Here is a 20,409-nt window from a genome sequence, read left to right on the forward strand (position 1 = left end):
CTTTAACTGCAGTATCTCTCATCTGACAGTTTCCCATGTTATTTTTATTTGCATAATGATTGCAGTAGGCTGTGTACAAACAGTGAGGTCTAGCCCTTGCACTGTAAGCTTGCAGTTTAAGTAGAAAGGTGGAGGACAGAAATGGAGCTGGACACAGAGGCAGGGATCTAAGTCAGTTTGCAAGAGGGAACACTGACACAGGGTTTCATTTTATACCAGGTTATAAGCCCAGGACTTCACCTACCATTTTGATACCACCTTTCCATTTTGTGTATTTCGTAGTATTTAAGTAGAGCTATATTTGAGATTTCTGCTGAAATCAGAGGAGAATCCTGCAGGGAGGATCTCTGTGTAATACAGAAATTTCTCTTGGAAACCCAGGCTGACCCCTTTGTACTCTGCAAGTGGAATCAGTGTTGCCTACTAAACACTGAAGTATGAAATTGCTGAACTCAGTACACCTGAAGCTACCTATGCCTGCACTGGGGACACAATCTGTGAAAGCCAGCAGAACAATGCCAGCCCCCCTTGTAATTCATAAAGAAGTAGCAGGAGTGAAAATTCAAAATCAAAAATCTTTTAAAAACCTTTTCTTTTAGTATTTATTAGTATAAATGCTTTTTAGAGAATGGGCTCCTCTTTTAGTCTCTGCTGCGATCACTAAATGTGTAGTCAGGAGAAGGGGGCGTAGGCAAGATGCCATTTACCAGCCCTATGGCTAAATATTACTTTAATTTCTTTACTGATTATATTTCAAGGGATGTTTCTTGCTTTTGTTTTTGTCAGTATCAAAAAGCTTATCCCAGCGAGAAAGAAGAAAGGTTCTTTTCTCTACTTGACAGAGTTGCCACAGTGCCAGTCTGAAGTTAATGTGAATTTGTAATATTTGGGATGTGAATGAGCATCTGGAGTGTTGGCTTCTGTCTTAATAATACCTTTGTATGTAGCAGTTCATTAATCTGCTGGATTTTTTAAACAAAACCAGAGAACAGCCCTTTTTGTTCTCAAAACTATCTTCTAAGAGACATGTCTCTTCCTTGTTCCAAACAATTGTAAAAGACTTGGAGTTCAGATGGAGTAAGCTGTGTTAATCCCAAAGCCATTTCCAGCATTTAATGTAACTATTTCTGTCTTAAACTGGGAGAAAAGCTTAACTTTGTTATGTGTTGATGTTGATGCTCTCGAACAGGAACTTTAAACATAATTTAAACCTCTGTGCTGTAATGTGGAAATGTAGAGAAATTCCAGTACACCAGATTTTATTGAATTGCCCTTATTTATCATCTGGCTCATTTGTTCTGACATGCTGGGTAATTTTTTGAAGTACTTTTTGCAGTCAGTAGGAACTATCTGAATGTAACTGTTTGGGTTTTTTTTATTTTTCTTCTCCTTTTTCTTGTACTAATATTTACCTAAACATACACCCCCCTTTAGGGATAAATATATGATCTTAACAAGGGAACCAACTTGTGCAAAATGTGGCTTGAATCCCACTTCTATAATACATGAAAGAGTTGGGTTTTTTTTAACCAGCAGGATGCTTAATAGGGAGAGAGGATGTCTCTAGAGAAGGAAAAGCTCTGGCTAGCACTCTGACTCTGCTGTTGTCCTGCAGATACAGCTGGTGTTAACCTTGGCTACTGTAGTGCATTGTAGTATTGGTTTTCCTCTAAATTCAGGTATTTTCCTGATACTTCCTGGAAGTATTTAAAGATAAAAGGCACAGCTTTAGCCCATTCTTAGATCTATTCTTGCCCTTTAATCTGGAGTTAACTGCTGAGACAGAGTTGATACATGTTCTTTTGTAAAAGACAGAAGTTTTAGCTCCCAAATTGCTGGTTCAGCAAGAAAACAATATGGTCATGGCAGCAGCTTTGCCCTTGGAGATTTCATATCTATGGTGGTGTCGGGAAACTGGTATGTGGGAAGACAAATCTTTTAAGTTGCTTGGTGTCAATTTTGAATCTGTTGAGGGGACAGATTTTACTGGATTTTTAATTCTCATGGCTGTTGATGTACTCAGCAAAGCAGAATTAAGTGTTCTCTGATGACATGTCAACATGCCCTGACCTGTCTGCATGCTGGGAAAGTGAAGGATTCACAAACTTCCCCTAGGTACAAGTTCTGCACCCTCCAGACTGCTCTATAACAGGAGGAGTTAGCTGGTGCTTGTGGTTTAATTGAAAACCATTTTTTCCCTGAGCTGAAAGGGTCTCCATGCAGAGCTCATCAAAGCATCATGTATTTCTTCTCATCTTTTACTATTCAGTGAAAAGTGTCTGTGTGTTTGGGAATATAAGCTTTGATTTTAAGATAGCTTGGCCTAGCTTGGTATTGCAAAGGTAAGGACATAGAGTGCTTTGCTCCAGACTGATGTGCCCAAGAACTAGAAAAGAAAACAATACCTACACTGTTTTCCCCTTTGGATTTTTTATTTCTGTTCACAGTTAGCCTCCCAAAGAAAAACAGCTCCTGGCATCTGTGAACTAGACAAAACTGATGTGGTTACATTCTTCTAGTTGTTGCAGTAGAGCAGTCTGAAGCTGCAAATACCTGACAGTTGTGTTTACCTGACCCCATGCCTGGTGTTGTTCTCAGGTTCCCAGAGATAAAAGGCTGTTGTCTGTTAACAAAGTGAGTGATAATCAAGAAGACCAAGATAAAAGGTACAGTATTATTCAAAATCATACACCCAGCTACTAACAGTGTTGATCAGTTATGAACTGAAGGAACTATGATAACCCGAGGGTTTATGGGTTTCTTTCAGAAGGTAAAAAGAATGAAGACTGTTTTGGGAAGCAAACTTTACTCCTTTTTACTTCTAATTTATTAGAAAATTTGAACATTATTATTAAACATGCAGAAAGTATCATTATTTGTTTGTGTCTTGTTTTGCTGCTGCTGAGAATAGTAAAATCAGATTATATGGACAGTTGGCTATTGGCTGCTTTTCTTTCAATTTTCTTCTAGAATAAAAAGTACATAGTTTGGCCTCAGTAACCTGATTTATTCAGTTTTATTTAACATAACCTACGGTCTGCCCAGAAGCAAATAAAGTGACTCTTTAAAATCATTTGCTCGAAATTATTTTCTTACTCTTCTGATTTCAGCCTCCCTCAGGCTAAAAGTTACTTGAAGAGTCAGAGGAAGCTGACTCCTGCCTTTGTTAAGACTTGTGGACAAGAGAGAGTGTATATTTATGTAGAAAGATCTAAGTTTCTACATATATGAAGTTATCTTCATGTAAAATGGAGAGAGGCTTTGTAAGATTTATTTCGATGTAGCTAATTTGGGACAACCTAAGATAGATTATACTGGCTGTGCAAAGTGGAAATTTAAATAGGTAGTGGCATAAATTCACTGTTTCAAAATAGAATATGAACCTTTTTTTTGAGGGACAGGTTTTCTTCTGTAAGCACCAGAGAAATTCCCGAGTTGAGTGTGATTGCCTTTGGTGGAAAGCCAAGAGAGAAGAACTGTAATGTCAGAGTGTATCTCCTGTGTTGAAAAGAAAGCAGTGTGTTGCACCTACTAAAAGTTTTATGAACTAATAATTTCATGTGAGTGCAACTGCTATCAGCAGTCACATTGCTTTCAACAGCAGATGTGGGTAGATGTGGGAATGCAGTTTGAGATTACCTCGCAGCTGTTGTAGTTACTGATCTACTCTGATACAATGAGATTCCTGGGCTTGCCCTTACAGAAGAGTGTTGGTACCAGAGTTACACAAACAGTAGTGCCCTGTCAACAGTCTGAAAGAGCATGCATCAGCATATGAACGTTGCTGTTGATATTCTGCCTATTTCATATGCAAATTATTTACTGTGAGTAATCCATCCCTCACCTTACTCTTTATGCTTGTTTTATGCCCAAAGGCTGTTGCACTGATGGTTTGATTTTACATCCAGATTATAAAACAAGGCCAAAGCAACCTTGGATACTCAGAATTTATTGCAACAGGTCATACTGATTATAAGTCAAATCCAAATGCATAACCTTTCTCTAGCTGTTAGAGCTCTGGATCTCTCTGCTTGCCTCACAATGTCTTTTGCCTAGTATTTGTTAGTGTACTACATCTTACGGCAATGGCTTATCAGAATTGAAAGATCTCCTTCCTGGCCATCTAAGAACATTAAGCTATTTAAGGAGGAGGTTTACTCTTATCAGGACACTTCATAATATTTTTTGGTTTTATCTCACAGAAATTGTCTTAATACCACAGAAGCTCAGAGTAATTTGAGTGGGGGAGAGAACCGTGTGCAAGTCCTGAAGACGGTGCCAGTTAACCTTTCCTTGAATCAAGATCCTTTGGAGTCATCCAAAAGGGAATACAACGCAAATGTGTCTGGGAGCTCAACACCCATCACTGGGACTGGAGTGACTGTGGTTAAAGCAGAGGAGTTCACCCCTGTTTTCATGACCCCACAAGCACACTATGCAAGAGGAGAAAATGAGGAGCACCGAGGTGTTATCTTTGAACCATATGAAGTGTCCAACATTGCTCCCCACACAAATTATCTCAAAGAAGACCAGCGCAGTACTCCTGACAGTACGTACAGTGACACCTTCAAAGATGGAGGAACAGAAGTAAGTTTTTCACCTCCAGTTAGCATCTAAAAACTCAATAAAAAGCTGTAAACAAGATAAGGTGATTTGAGCTGTCCACAAGTGCCATTAGAGCAACAGTGATGCTTGTTTCAACAAATTCAATTCTACTTCTTGCTCTGTTCCTGTCAGTCTGTGCTCTGATTATAGGGGAGAATCATGAGGCATTTCAGAAGGCAGATTTAAAGTTGTTTATTGGAAACTCTGAGAATAACAGACCCTGATCTTTTGTCTTCTGGGGTATCGCCTCGAGTAGAGGATAGTTGCCACTCTGAAAGAAGATTTGTTTGCTATTAGCAAGATCTGCCTTCTGAGCTATTCGTAACAGTAAGAAATAGCAGCCACTTTGTGACTGGGAAGTTCTTAATGTTCTTCTGAAAGTGCAAATGAGTCTCTGCTGCTAGATAAACCCAAGTAATTTGTTCAGAAGCTGTCTGTTGCACTAAGCTTTAACTCTGCAACATGGGTGAGTGAGAAAAAGTAGTAATATTAGGTGACTAAAGGGGAATGGAGAAGTTAACAGGTAGGGAGACTTTGGTGGGTGTATATGTAGGGGAATGAGAAGAGAGATAAGAAGCTACCTTGTAACTATTTTACAGTTATGCTGAGGCAGACTAATTATAGGGTTAGCTTTAATATGGTGGGTACCTTCTCTCTGCTTTTGCCTGCTGCAGAATAATGCAAACAAGCCAGAAATGTAGAAAGGTAGAAATTATTTAAAGCTGACAGTAGCTCTGCAAATAATGAGAGATATTAGGGGGTAAAGATCTCATTGGTGTTTTCTCCTCTAACTCTTATGAAATTGTTAATGTAACAAAAGTACAAGGCAAACTATATTAGGGCTGAGTTAGTCTGACTGGATATATAAGACATTTACTGTTTGTATGTGTATTATAGAAAAGTAAATTGTCTCCACACAAGTGTCATGGATCAGGATGTCTGGAGGTGAAATCAATTTTCAGATATAGAACACATCTAGGTCAACTACATGAGTAATTAATGGAGAAATCTAGCCTGCCATTGAAAAATAAGTAAGATCAAACTTTGGATTAGAAACATTGCTCTGCATTATCAAATCACATCAGCTATTTTTTATTGTTATTGCTAATGGCTCTTTATGTGACTCCAGTGGTACTGTACCTGTGGTTTTCCCAGAGGTGCTGTAGCTGAGTGATTCCATCACATTGGTTTGTTCTGGGACACACTGCAAAGTGCTATCAAATATGCAAAGTTGTTTAACTTGGAGGGAATTTAGATCCATACGTTGGCCTTGCATCCCAGACTCCACTTAGCCCCTGCGTGCTGTGACTGCTTTTCCAGCCTTGTGCCGTTGTGTAAGGACAGCTGTATGAAGATATGGGAAAGCATAAAGCAAAATGTTAAAATGTACCGAAAGAGAAACTTGTGCTAAGTTAGTGTTTAAGGTATGGATTACAGTTGTTCTTACTAGTTTCCCTGTTCACTTGGTGATATTGGCTGCAGTAGATTTGCTCTGATACTTGCTCAAAATTTAAAAACATTATGAATATGTATTAAGAAAAAGTTTCAAAATACTTCTTGAGTGACTTAGTTCTGTTATACTGAAGAGTGCTGAGTATTTATAGACTCCTGTGGTAGTGCACACTTCAGTCAGTCACTTCCTATATTATTCAGATACAATTTCAACAATTATGTAAATATACCCCAACTTTCTCAGCCTGTCTTCATACAGGAGGTGCTCCAGTCCCCTGATCATCCTCGTGGTCCTCCTCTGGACTTGTTCCAACAGTTCCATGTCCTTTTTATGTTGAGGACACCAGAACTGCACACAATACTCCAGGTGGGGTCTCACAAGAGCAGAGTAGAGGGGCAGGATCACCTCCTTTGACCTGCTGGTCATGCTCCTTTTGATGCACCGCAGGATACTGTTGGCTTCTGGAAACTTCTGGACACAAAACAGCTTTTAATTGTTAACTTCGTGATCACAAAAGAAGTTCTGATGATTAAATGTAATGATCCATCAGTGAATCAGACACATCAGCAAAAACGTGTTTTGGACAACAGTCAAGCCAAGAAGCAGCAGCAGCAATGCTTATGTAATACAGTATGAATGGGCTCATTTATAGAATTATATAATAGTCAGGGTTGGAAAGGACCTTAAGATCATCTAGTTCTAACCCCCTTGCCGTGGGCAGGGACACCTCACACTAAACCATGTCACCCAAGGCTTCATCCAACCTGGCCTTGAACACCGCCAGGGGTGGAGCATTCACAACTTCCCTGGTCAACCTATTCCAGTGCCTCACCACCCTAACAGGAAAGAATTTCCTCCTTATACCCAATCTAAACTTCCCCTGTTTAAGTTTTAACCCGTTATCCTTTGTCCTATCACTACAGTCCTTAATGAAGAGTCCCTCCCCAGCATCGCTATAGGGATTTGCTCAAAAAGACAGAGTACGCATCCTTGCTTAGTCTGTGCAAAAAGAGTTCTATTTTTTTTTCTCCAGATTTCTACCTTAATGTAATTGTTTTTGATGTGCAGTCACTCCTTAAAAAATTAGAACACATCTTCTTTCATTTGGTAAAGCCTGCATTCTGCTCAAACAGAGTCTTAGAGAATCACACAATGGTTTGGGTTGGAAGGGACCTTAAAGATCACCTGTTTCCAATCCCCCTGCCATGGGCAGGGACACCTTTCACTAGACCAGGTTGCTTAAAGCCCATCCAACCTGATCTTGAAGGAAAAATACTTTATTATTATGTTAAAGGTAAAATACTTTCTTAGCCCGTCACCACTCCTATTCAATAAAGACAGCATAGCAATCTGAACTTTTGTAAGCATTTAATTGTAGGCAGTAAGGACAGCTGACTACATGCATTTTTAAATACAGCAAAATAAAACAAAAAGTGAAGCCTGTAGGAAAAACTGATTTAACTTGAAAATCTGCTTATCTTTGAGACTTGGTGCATTTTTACGGTTTGTTTTAGAATATATTAATGTGTAAGCAAGCGGTTTCATAAGCCAGATGTTTTTCAGCTACGTTCTTGGAGCAGTTAGGTTCTGCAAAACTCTAAAAGTCTGACATAAATGTATTATGAATTTCTAATGTAAAGACCATGTAGGATTCACTCCAGTTTTGGGGGATTTTAGTTTTAATAGTTTATAGTTTCTTCTGAGGGGTCCTTAAATGTAATTCTACTTTTGTTGGCATTTGTATTTTGATTGTATCAAATCATATTTAATTGTTGTTTTTATTTTTCAGAAGTATCGCAGTGTGTCAGTGGGGGCTGAAGAATATATTTATGAACAAACAAGGTATGGCATAAGCTTTGAAATGTGTTGACTGGCATCATGTGGGAAAGTATTGAGGAGAGGCTGCCTGTATCCACTTTCCACCCTCTCTTTCATCACACTGAGGCACCTGCAGGGCTCCCTTGACTTTCCCCTTCTTCTCCTGTGCTTTTATATCTGACCAGTTTATATCTTCATCTGTTATCTTACCTAAGCACCGTTTTAAGTTAGTAATTCTTCTGAAGCTCCCTGGAGGTATGGAGATTAAAACTGTTGAGAGAGGTCCCCAGGTAATAGGGCTTTGACAGTATCTTCCCCACCTTTCAGGATGGTAGGATACACAATTTTGATGTCCAGGGTGGTTGCTCTGGCTCCACCAACCTTGTGGAATTCCCATCTTTATTTTTCCCTTCTCTTTTTTTCTAGCTACTTCTAGTAGGTTTTCTAAGAACACCCCATGACGTTTTACACTGTTTGTTATACTACTTCATGTTTACCTGTAAAACAAATGAAGCATCTGTTACAAACCATGTAAAAGACCCTAAGAATTCCAGAAGTTTTTTACAAGGTTTCAAAAACTGAAGTTTGAAAAGATTAGTGTCCTCCTTAAGCACAGAAAAATGCATGCACAGAATGAGCAAACATTGCAGAGTCACTTTAACTAACAAAGACTGTGATTAGTAAAGTTTACAAGCTGGTGCTTCATTTTATGTTTGTGAATGGTTCTGTTGATGTCTGAGAGTTTACTCTCACTTCAGCAACAGGAACATGCCTATGTATTTTTCCTAGAGTAGGCATATGACTGCTGCTGTAGTGGAGGTTCCTTACAGCTTGATCTTTTTCCTGAGGAATATTAAAACAATCAGTAACTGCAGTGAGGTCAGAACCAAGTCATTGTATAGGCAGTACATATGAAACAGACACTTAGCAAAGACTGTTCGCTTACTACATTGGATATTTGTAAAATTGAATCCTGATGCATTGGTATTGTTAACAATTCTTGGACATTGTCTTTCATGCTATGGCCCAGGTCTGCATTAGAACGAAACATCCAAATGCTCATTCACAAAAACAAAATACATCTTTCCTGGGAGCTACCTGGAAGTGATAGGTTCTCAGGAATGAAAACTTCAGGTTGAAAGAAAGAAGTGGTGAACATGAAAGTAATTGAAAGGCTGGTAGAAGATCCTTTAATGACTGCAGGGGGCTTTAGTTAAGACTCGTGGTGAGAATCAGAATAGTATTATAATAATTTGAGTGACTGCAATAAGTTTTAGGGGTAAGAGTAATCCTCCTGCTATAGGGCACACTTTGATTGGAAACAAGAAGAAGATTCTCAAGTATTACCACGCAGAGATTGCAAAATCGGCCAGGTGCGGTGTGTCTGGGGCTTGCATTTTTTGACGTCTTTCTGAAACAGTGCCAAGAAACAGAAGACCAGACTGTGGCAGACTGTAGGCAGCTCTGTTAAGACACTGTGTGTCTACCTTTAGTTTATCTGAAGCCCTTCTCAGTACACATCCATGTCAGGCCTTCTGTATGGAAGGAGGTTTTGAGGTGCATCTCCCAGGGCACTCAGCATGTTTGGTAGGCGCCTTGCTGCGTGCAACCTGCAGCCTCTTTGTGTGACACTAGATCTGAGGATGTGCCCCCACTGCTGATAGGAGGTCAGTCTGCTGGACAAGCATATGCAGCAGGATGGGTGCTGGGTCCACAGTACCAGTGGTTCTGCTCTTCCAGTGTGCTTGGATGGACATGTGTTGCTTGCCAGTGATGACAGAGCCTCTGTTCCCCTTGCACACAGGACAGAGGGACTGCAGCAGCACACACCATGGTGGGTGGCAGTGGAGGGGAGTGCAGTCCCCATCATGCTGCCTTCACATTGTGTGCAAAAACCTTTGTGTCGGGAGCAACTCCATTGTTGGGAAGTGGTGGTACAGTTGTCAGTGAGTTGGATAGGTATGGTTTTTTACCTTAGGTGAAGTTTTTTGCTTTTTACCTTAGTTTTGTTCTGATTTCTAACTTTTAAGCAATTAGAAAAATGACTGGATTTCCATTTATAAGCTGAGAAACATTTAGAAATAGTCTTCATTTGCTTGAATGATACTAAAATAAATAATTGATACTAAACTTTCTGAAACTTCTTACAGTGGATCACATTTTCTTCTGCGTTCTCTTCAGTGGGGATTTAAATGGTATTCATGTATTTTAATGATTTTTTTTTTCTATTGGATAATTAAAAATGTTTTTGTCTTCCGTTTATTTCCATATTGCTATGGCAGTGTTATGATGATCCAAAGTATTTGCTTGAGCTAGTAAGTTAAACATGCATTCTTGTTTTAGACCAGGATAGTTGTCCTTTTGGTTCTACTCCAATATTGCTTAAACACTTTTGCTGAATTAGGACCTTTGTGAAAATGCTTTCCCCTGTAACTCCAATTTGTGAGGACATCCTGAAAATGACTCCTTGCATTAAGCTTCCAAATGCAGTTTGAAGAGATTTATTCTGCAAGGTTAACATTATTTTTTATTTAAGAGAATGTGAGGAGCTGCAGGCATCATTTTTATTGGATTATTGTTCAAGCCCATTATTGGAGGAGGCAGTTGGAAGAGGCTTTTTGAGAATGCTGTTCAGCTAACAGTTCACTAGTTAACGGAGCTTTGACATTTCATGGTTCAAGAGCTGCTTTAAAGGTGGAAGGTTCTCCTTTGAAGGAGTGTCTTCTGAAATCTGACTTCTACCACAAGAGCAAACTCTTTTTCTCTAATTTTTGTCTTTTTCTAAAGGAGGGTTACTTGATTGCAGATACAACTAAATGCAGGTACTTTGTTCTGTCTGATTAATTTTGAAAAGACTGCTTGTAAAAACCTTGATTGCATGTTCTCTAAACAAATGAACCTTCTGGTTGTACTCCTTCTCTGCGCTGTGCTGAAAGTAACAGTTGGACTTTCTGTTCTCCATATCCATATTTTGGTTTTTTTGGGGGGTAGGTGTTTTGTTTTTTTTGTTGTTGTTTCCCTTTTTGTGATGCTCCTAAGTTTAAATGTCTGTGGAAGCAGCTGATTTCCTGTAAATCATACTAAATCTCCTCCCGGTATTTGAAACTCTTACTGTGGGTATGTAGTCTTGTACTTTTTAATTCTTTTCAGAGGAAGTAAAGATATAGTCTTTGATCCAAGAGACTTTAAGTCCAGTTGGTTTTATGCTTGATTGCCAGATATGATGGACTTGGAAAAATTACTTTTTTAAATACCTGTATAACCTTTTCTTGCAATTTTATTATTAGCTTATTCTGCCTTGCTTATACAATGCATGAAATAAGTAATAAATGGAGAGAAACAGAAAAGGAGAAAGTGATGTGGATTTTGTTGGTGTTTCTCTCCCTGTCTTTTCAGCAGCACATTTCAGTACACGCTAGAAGCTACCAAATCTCTGCGTCAGAAGCAAGGGGAGGGGCCTATGACCTACTTGAACAAAGGACAGTTCTACGCCATCACCCTGAGCGAGACGGGTGACAACAAATGTTTCCGTCATCCCATCAGCAAAGTCAGGGTATAGTTCCATTTCTTTCCTAGGTAGAAATGCAGTTCTGCAGATAAATGCAGTTGTGGTTGGTTGTTTTTATTATTATGTTTTTTCTTGTGGGAGAGGACAAAGCAAACTTACTGTTAACACCTCATGCAGAGGTGGGAGAGTCATATTGGTGATGTTCTCAAATATCTTGGGGTCTGTTTTTTCAAAGTGTGATCTTATGAGTTAATCATACACATAGCTGCCTCAGTTTATGAATTGGCAGAATGGTAATTGCATAGATACCGCACTTGACACTGGTGAATTTACCTTTGCTGTGATTAAAGAAAAAGTCAAAGAATTGCTGCATCTGCTGTGTAAGTCCATCTTCACTCACTCGTGCTCTTCAACAGCTGTTTTTCAGCCAAAATGTGAAGAATTGAAGCCATCCTTTGTGACATAACTTTTAAATAATTTACATAGCGTAAGTGTGAGCTTTCACTTGATGTTCACCCAGAAGTATGACAAAATGGATTACTTGCATCTTAGATTCCACAGGTGGAACTGGAGCTTGAGTACTCAGAAACTGGGTGAACAGGCCTTCTGTTTTCCCTGGTAATGTTTTTGAGTAAGCAAATCCTAACCCAGTAACCTTGCAATGAACAATGAGCTTCAGAGTTGCTGCCCTGCAAATTTCACCCTGAAGCTGGAAGGGCTGCATATATATGAGGCTGCAAAAGTGTTTCCATCCAAATAAATGAAGTACCAGCAAGATATTGTGACTTTAGTCGAAGGAACCAGTGAAAAGTCAATGTGAAGCAGACAACAATCTATGTTTCTATCATACATAAAATTTGGAGAGACTTCCTAAAGAGAAGTGATGATTTGTAAACCTGAACAGCAGTTAATTTTCAGCCTGGTTTCCTAGGGACATGAGGCTGATGATGGTGTTTTATTGTTGGCTGAAGCTGATTTAAGACTTCTCTGCTGCTGAAAAGTCTCTCTCCCTGCCAGCCACTTGTTCTTTCCCACTTTGTGGTGCCAGCTGTAGTACTTGTACAGCTACAACAGGAGTCAGGAGCTCACTGGTCTGGCTGAAAACCAGTCCTCATAAGTCTTGTTCAGTGCACAGCCACATGAGTTTTGAAGCTGTGGCAGCAGAATCATAGAATGGAAAATTGTAAAGAAGAGATGAGACCACTTCTTTTAGAGGATGTACAGTTTACAGAAGGTTGTGAAACCACATGCAACTTTCATACTTTCATGATCATGTTCTGTTTGTCAGGCTCCCAGCCAAGGAACTGTTGAATTTATTGCCAGTTCCATACAAACCTGATAGGTGCAAGCGGTTCTCAAAGTATTAAACCTCTGTAAATTCCATATAAGTGTTTCATAGAAGAAAGATTGTCTCGTTGGTAGAAGAGCTGCAGTCTGTACTGTCAGTTCTGGTTTGTGCATCAGCTGGCCAGCCAGCATGCACATGCGTAGCTCAGGACTCATCCACGCATATACCCACACAGTAGCAAGGCATGGGAGGCACAGTGATGACTTTCAGCTTTTATAGGTGGAATGGGGAAGGTCACAGAGCATGTGAAGAGTTATGGTGGTGATTGTGTGAACAGTCATAGATTGTGAATCAGTTGTGATCCAGCTCCTTGGCTTATGAAACAGCTTGATGATGTTTTTTTATGAGCTTAGTGACTCAGGGTTAAATGAAAAATGGAAACAAAAGAGGATATTTAGAAGTATTTAAATTTCTGCTCTTTGTGATTTCTTTTCACTTCATTTTACCTAGTATGAGCATTTTTTCACTATTTTGTGGGGGTTTTTTTTTGTTTGTTTTGCTTGCCTACAACAGGGCTTTTAAAAAAAGCCTTTATTACACATGCAAAGTTTTTCTTGAAGTTTCAATTTGCTCCCTTTGAATCACACAGTTTAACAAAAGGAATTCAGATCTTGAACTGACAGAAAGCTCAGCAAAACTCAGTAGTCACGCTGATTTTGTTATTAATGCATGTATGCAAGAGTCCTGCTCCAAGCAGGGTATTTGGACTGTGTATGCTAAACTTGAAAATGTCCTGCCTTTAGCCAGTGAGCCTAAACTCCATAAGAGCACATTCCTTTACAGTGTAATGTCATCTTCCAGAGTGGCAAGGAATCTAAATTCTCTGACTTTGAAGTGACCACTTTTTACTTTAGGGAACTTAGACTTCTTAAATCAAAGAATGCAATTAAATTCTATTTGGACTATCAAAACCATAATTCTAGGCCCTGCATTATTTTCAAACTACATTTCTTCTGCCCTGAGTCTTTAAGCACATGGCAATATTTCACTGGAATATAAATCAGCAATCTTTTACAACCAATATACTGAGGGAGGGTGGTAACTGGATCAGCATTAGAGGCATATCAGAGATTTTAATTTTTGTGTTTCTGACTATTAATTGTATTAACTGATGTAATTTCTGGTGTTGGTTTTCTTAGAGCGTGGTCATGGTTGTTTTCAGTGAGGATAAAAACAGGGACGAACAACTGAAATACTGGAAATACTGGCATTCTCGGCAGCACACAGCTAAACAGAGGGTCCTTGACATTGGTGAGTATAAGAGATCCTCTTATGTTGCAGGGAAGATTGCAGGATATGGGAAGCTCTAGTACCTTACACTGGGATGTGGTGGGATATATTGGCAATGGCTGCAAGGCTTGTGCCACAGTTTTTAGCAATAGCTAGGACTGCTAGGACTAGGCTATGGGCTCTATGAAGGAAGCAGGATGCAGAGGGAGTTGTTTTCAGTAGTCACAAAGAAGAGCTGCCTCTTGCATGCATATTTAGTGGTGTTTCACCTTCTGCTGCTAGGAAGTCAAGGTCTGCACCTCTGCAGGAGTGGCAGTGTTTGTTTCCTTTATTTTTTCAAAGGCTGATGCACTGTTTGATCCAGTAACAGCAGCAGCTCACGTAACAGTTATGTTAGCTAATCAGGTGTGTAAGTGCAGCCTGAGAGTGAAGATGCCATCAATATGATGACCACAAAGGAGCACGCAGGACTCCTGCACCCCAGTTTTGGGGTCTTGTTGGTGTCAGGAAGAAGTGAAGGAGAAGTGAGCTCTGGTGTGCTATCCAGAGAGACCTGTTTACTGTTCATCCCATCCAAAGTATTTACAAGCCAATTTCAGCCACAACTGCCCTATCCACATGCTTGGGAGATTTTAGCAAAGGAAGAACAGGTTCCTGCTGCCAAGGAGCCTGAAGTTGAAATCTGTGGGAGTGTCTAGACATCAAGCGCTTCTCCCCTCCCACATGCAGTTTACACATGCAGACATCTGCAGCACATTCCAGTCAAAGGAGTCGGCAAGACCAAAGCAGATAAAGTCTATCTTGTTTTGACCGCCTGAGGGAACCAAACCATTGAATGGCAGGAATGAGAGGGGGCAGAGACGAGGAGGAGGGAAAAAAAGTGGGGTTACTTGAAGAGAGCACTGTAAGACTTCAGGGTGATTGAACAGGGTGATCAGTCCCAAAGTGTTTCTACTCATGCACTGCCTTTCCACTTTGAAATGCTCCAGCCTCCACTGAGGCTGGCATTATTTAAAGTCAGGCTATTTGGTCAAAGCAGCTCTTCCCGAATCTCCTCTCTGCCTCTTGTCTTATCAGTATAGTTCTGGCTGAACTGTTTTCCCAACTTTTCTTGTTTTCTTTTTTTCCCTGTCCTTTGGGGTAGTTAAGGAGTAAAAACTCCACCCCAGACCAGATGACTCTTATGATGACATGTTAAAAGAGCAAGTATGCCGCGTCACAGCTATTTCTGAAGGCTGCCTGTTTTTGTGTGCTAGTCCCTACAAGCTTGTAGTGCTTGTGCTCATACCTTTGAAGGTATGTGCTTAGGAGCTTGTTCCACTGCAGTGCCAACACCCTCTGACTCCATTGCACTTGCAGTGTACCACCGCATTTCAGTCCCCTTACCTGAACAAGTCAGTTTATGACACATATTCTGTAAAATAGTGCTCTGCAGCACAAGTGATGTGCATGAACTGTGTGTTTATCTCTATTAAAGTGAATGTCTTTTGTTTCCGCAAGTTTGAGATGAAATAGGTCTGTGCTGACTTTTGAGGCGCTCTTGCGTACTAGTCTTTATTTGGACTGCAAATACAGGCAAAGGTGGTATAGTAAGAATTATTGATACAGCACTCCCTGACAGATGTGAGAATTTAAAGAGTTCTCCTCAGCGTTTTCAGAAGAAAGACTTATATGTGCTCACTGGTGTTTTCTGAGAACAACTGAAATATGGCCTTGGTTCCTACCAAGTACAATGTTTCTGAATTACATCTCACTTTCTTTGGGACCTGCACTGTTGTTGTGGTTTAACCCCAGCTGGCAACTCAGTACCACACAGCTGCTCACTCACTCCCCCTGCTCCCTTCCACTCCCCTGTCCACCCAGTGGGATGTGGAGGAGGATCAGAAAACAGGTAAAACCCATTGGTTGAGATAAGAACAGTGTAATAATTAAAGTACAATATAATACTATTAATAACAAGGAGATAACAGAGAGATAAAACCAAAAACCCAAGCCAATAAAAAGAAAACCCAAACCCAACACAACAAAACAGCAATGATGCACAATACCATTGCTTACCACCCACTGAACGATACCCAGCCCAGCCTGAGCAGTGATGGGTCCCTCCAGGGTGACTTCCCCCAGTTTATATACTGGACATGACACGCTGTGGTGTGGAATGCCCCTATGCTAGTTTGAGTCAGGTGTCCTCTCTCTGCTCCCATTCAATTTCTTGTGCCCCTCCTCACTGGCAGAGCATGAGAGACTGAAAAGTCCTTAATCAGAGTACGCATTACTTAGCAAAAACTAAACATTGGTGTGTTATCAGCATTGTTCTCAGACTAAAGCCAAAACACAGCACTGCACCAGCTACTAGGGAGGAAATGAACTCTATCCCAACCAAAACCAGGATAGTTGTGGATATTTGGCTTATTAAGGAAGAATGGTTCCCAACTGCATTTCTCTTACAAGTCTCAAGCTGCATTTAGCAAACTCCTCTTGTTTTATCATCAGATAATCTGAGCAACTTTATCCAAATTTGGAGTTCCACTTTGAGTGGAAATAGGGTAGAAGTTGAACCAGATAACCTCCAGGGGTCCCTTCAAAACTAAATTATTGTGTGGCTTTATGGAGATTTCCCTTTACATTAAAAATTCAGATCCCTAAAGAGCTCCTTTAAAGGAATACTGAATTAATGTCCAAGCCCTGTGTAGTTTAACAGAGGGAATTACAAGTCTATGAGGGAGATCAGCAAATGCCAGGATATGCCATGGAGTACTATTTAATCAGGCAGTAAGAGAAGCTTGCTAAGGACAGGAGTATGTATTAGATTTGTTCCATCTTCAGGAGATGGTCTGGCAATCTGCTGGTAGCCCCACTTCTCTCTTATTTTGGATTTAGCTCTGATTATCAAGTGTCATAGAATAGTTAGGGTTGGAAAGGACCTAAAGATCATCTAGTTCCAGCCCTCCTGCCATGGGCAGGGACATCTCACACTAAACCACGTCACCCAAGGCTCTGTCCAACCTGGTCTTGAACACCACCAGGGATGGAGCATTCACAGCTTCTCTGGGCAACCCATTCCAGTGCCTCACCACCCTCACAATAAAGAACTTCCTCCTTATATCCAATCTAAACTTCCCCTATTTTAAGTTTTAACCCATTGACCCTTGTCCTATCATTAGAGTACCTAATGAAGAGTCCCTCTGCAGCATCCTTGTAGGCCCCGTTCAGATACTGGTAGGCTGCTATGAGGTCTCCACACAGCCTTCTCTTCTCCAGGCTGAACAGCACCAACTTTCTCAGCCTATCTTCATACAGGAGATGCTCCAGTCCCCCGATCATCCTCGTGGCCCTCCTCTGGACTTGTTTCAACAGTTCCATGTCCTTTTTATGTTGAGGACACCAGAACTGCACACAATACTCCAGGTGAGGTCTCACAAGAGCAGAGTAGAGGGGCAGGATCACCTCCTTCGACCTGCTGGTCACACTCCTTTTGATGCAGCCCAGGGTACGGTTGGCTTTCTGGGCTGCAAGCGCACACTGAAGCCAGTTCATGTTCAGTTTCTCGTTGACCAGCACCCCTAAGTCCTTCTCCACAGGGCTGCTCTGAATCTCTTCTCTGCCCAACCTGTAGCTGTGCCTGGGATTGCTCCAACCCTGGTGTAGAACCTTGCACTTGGCATGGTTAAACTTCATAAGGTTGGCACCAGCCCACCTCACAAGCGTGTTGAGGTCTCTCTGGATGGCATTCCTTCCCTCCAGCGTATCAACCGAACCACACAGCTTGGTGTCATCGGCAAATTTACTGAGGGCGCACTCAATCCCACTGTCCCTGTCACCAACAAAGTTGTTGAACAAGACCGGTCCCAACACCGATCCCTGAGGGACACCACTCGTTGCTGGTCTCCAGCCGGACATTGAGCCATTGACCACAACTCTTTGCGTGTGGCCATCCAGCCACTTCTTTATCCCCCAAGTGGTCCATCCATCAAATTGATGTCCCTCCAATTTAGGGACAAGGATGTCGAGCAGGAAAATATGAAGGGTTAATCATGTATTGGGGTCTTCAGAACTGTCTGAATAGCCATAAATCAGTTCCATACATGTTTATAATCATTAGTATTAGTTTAACTTAATGTTTGTAGCATATGTTTAACATCTGTGAATCCTTTTTAATTGTTTATGAACACACCTTTTGTCTAGAGCATGACTTGGTCCTTAGCAGGCAGAGAACCAGCTGAACTTGTGATGTTCTAGTTCTGGGATCCTGCTATTCTGTCTTCTGATTGGGATGATGACTCTGCTTGTGCTGCTTTCCCTGGTGGTACAGGTCTGTCTGCCTGCCTTTTGCCTTGCAGTTATATTCTGGAGATCTGAGGAAAGAGAGTGACTTGTTCCCTCACTCCAGACGTGCAGGGGTCACTGCTTTCATTTGTTTTGTGTCCTGGCTGCTAGTGTGCCTCCTGGGAGGAAGGATAGTTGAACAGATATATGCAGTACTGGGTCTGAAGATGCATTGACTTTAATAGGATAAGCATGTACTTACATGTAAGGAAGTCCTTGCTACTTGAGGAAGAAACCTGAGGACTTGACACTTAATAAGCAGGAAGGAAAGGTGTTTTCCATAATTTAGCTTAAGTGCTGCTGTGGATTTTTCTGAAGGAGGCGGCACTTTCACTGTTTTTAGCTTAAAAAAAATCCCTCCCACTACAAAACCCTGATTTTTCCAGTGTCATGCTGTGACATTGAATTACTACTTTTATTTTTTTTTTCTTTTAAAATCTACTCTGCTCTTGTGAGACCTCACTTGGAGTATTGTGCACAGTTCTGGTGTCCTCAACATAAAAAGGACATGGAACTGTTGAAACAAGTCCAGAGGAGGGCCACGAGGATGATCGGGGGACTGGAGCACCTTCTGTATGAAGACAGGCTGAGAAAGTTGGGGCTGTTCAGCCTGGAGAAGAGAAGGCTGCTTGGAGACCTCATAGCAGCCTTCCAGCATCTGAATGGGGGCTATAGGGATGCTGGGGAGGGACTTTTCATTAGGGACTGTAGTGACAGGATAAGGGGTAACAGGTTAAAACTTAAACAGGGGAAGTTTAGATTGGATATAAGGAGGAAGTTCTTTATTGTGAGGGTGGTGAGGCACTGGAATGGGTTGCCCAGAGAAGCTGTGAATGCTGCATCCCTGGCGGTGTTCAAGGCTAGGTTGGACAGAACCTTGGGTGACATGGTTTAGTGTGAGATGTCCCTGCCCACGGCAGGAGGGCTGGAACTAGATGATCTTTAGGTCCTTTCCAACCCTATTTTATGATTCTATATAGAATATAATATTGGATTGCAGCAAATACTAATTATTTAGAATCAGTAACATAATCTGACAAATACTGGAGTGGGTTCAAACATGGACAAAAGAATGGGTGTGGAAGTTTTGGACTGGGGTTATTTGTGCTCTAGAGTCTTGTCCATATTTGTTTTGCAGGACAGTTTGTATTAATTATGTGCACAATACAAAACCTACTACAATGGTATGTAGTGCATGTGAATTATTAGTGTTTAATGTTGTAATTTGCCATAGTTTAATATGCAGTTTACCCAACAAAAAGGAAAGAATTCCTGTAGAGCCATTTTCTTGCATGTGGAAGAACCCCAGTTTTCTGGTAAGTCACAACAGCAGAAGAGGAAAAAATGTAGTCACACTGGCAACTTTCAGATATCCTTGGGTATAAATGCTGTCTTAATCAACTGAGAATCCTTCTTTAAATAACTATAAATTGAGGGGAATAGGATGCAGTTCTGCTTTTAAACAGCATGTCCATAGATGCTCCATGAGATTTGTGTATGGCAATTAATGAAGTGGAGGCATGTGTTGGGGGAAGGGAAGGGCTGGTGGGATGTGAGGTTCTTGACAGCCTTTTAAGAGAAGAAAACATGTGTCTTTACAAGACATGTTGTTCGTGTCTTTCCAAAGTGCACCTACACAGCACGCCCATATGCAGCAGTCAGTTGCACAAGGCACTCTCTGGTGAATCATAAATTTAAGGCGTGGGTGGATGTGTGCACATGCATATCAAACTACTTATGTGTCTTCTAAATCTTATTTGCATTCCCGTACTGAATTAAGATAGTGAAGCCAATTACTTCAGTTAGAAAGGAGATCTGAGTTCATGATGGGAATGAAAAGCCTACTGCCCTCTCAAACTGTATTCACGTGCTGCATCACCAAATATGTGTTGTTCTTATGGTCAGAGCAGTGAATTTTTACTGGATCCAAAACCATGCCAGCATGCCTGTGTTTCGTGGTGAGAGACAAGCATACTGATTGCACCTCTCAAATGTTAAAAAAATTCTTATTGCAGCCATGGTTTTGTTATAAATTAATTTAAAATTGTTATTACTTAGAAATTTATTTTTTTTAGAGAGCAACAGTGTATTTTTAGAAGGGCAAAGGAAATGAATACTGAA

The 20,409-nt window shown here is 40.8% G+C and overlaps 1 protein-coding gene across 6 annotated transcripts in view; it reads left to right on the top strand.

The window, feature by feature from the left end:
• GRHL2 (grainyhead like transcription factor 2) overlaps window positions 1–20,409 on the top strand; it is a 69,775-nt gene that overhangs the window by 13,691 nt on the left and 35,675 nt on the right. For 4 of the 6 annotated variants that reach the window (XM_057422147.1, XM_057422145.1, XM_057422148.1 and 1 more), the window contains exons 3-7: window positions 2,599–2,666; window positions 4,203–4,587; window positions 7,848–7,900; window positions 11,273–11,429; window positions 13,872–13,983. In XM_057422147.1, coding sequence (XP_057278130.1) covers window positions 2,599–2,666; window positions 4,203–4,587; window positions 7,848–7,900; window positions 11,273–11,429; window positions 13,872–13,983 — 775 coding nt within the window. The remainder of the gene's footprint in view (window positions 1–2,598; window positions 2,667–4,202; window positions 4,588–7,847; window positions 7,901–11,272; window positions 11,430–13,871; window positions 13,984–20,409) is intronic. The other 2 variants (XM_057422146.1, XM_057422150.1) reach the window with 2 other exon arrangements.

Source organism: Pezoporus wallicus, unplaced genomic scaffold (assembly GCF_028554395.1).
Source record: "Pezoporus wallicus isolate ANWC-B61680 ecotype Strahan unplaced genomic scaffold, APGP_CSIRO_Pwel_v1 contig_13368, whole genome shotgun sequence".
NCBI classification, from domain to species: Eukaryota; Metazoa; Chordata; class Aves; order Psittaciformes; family Psittacidae; genus Pezoporus; species Pezoporus wallicus.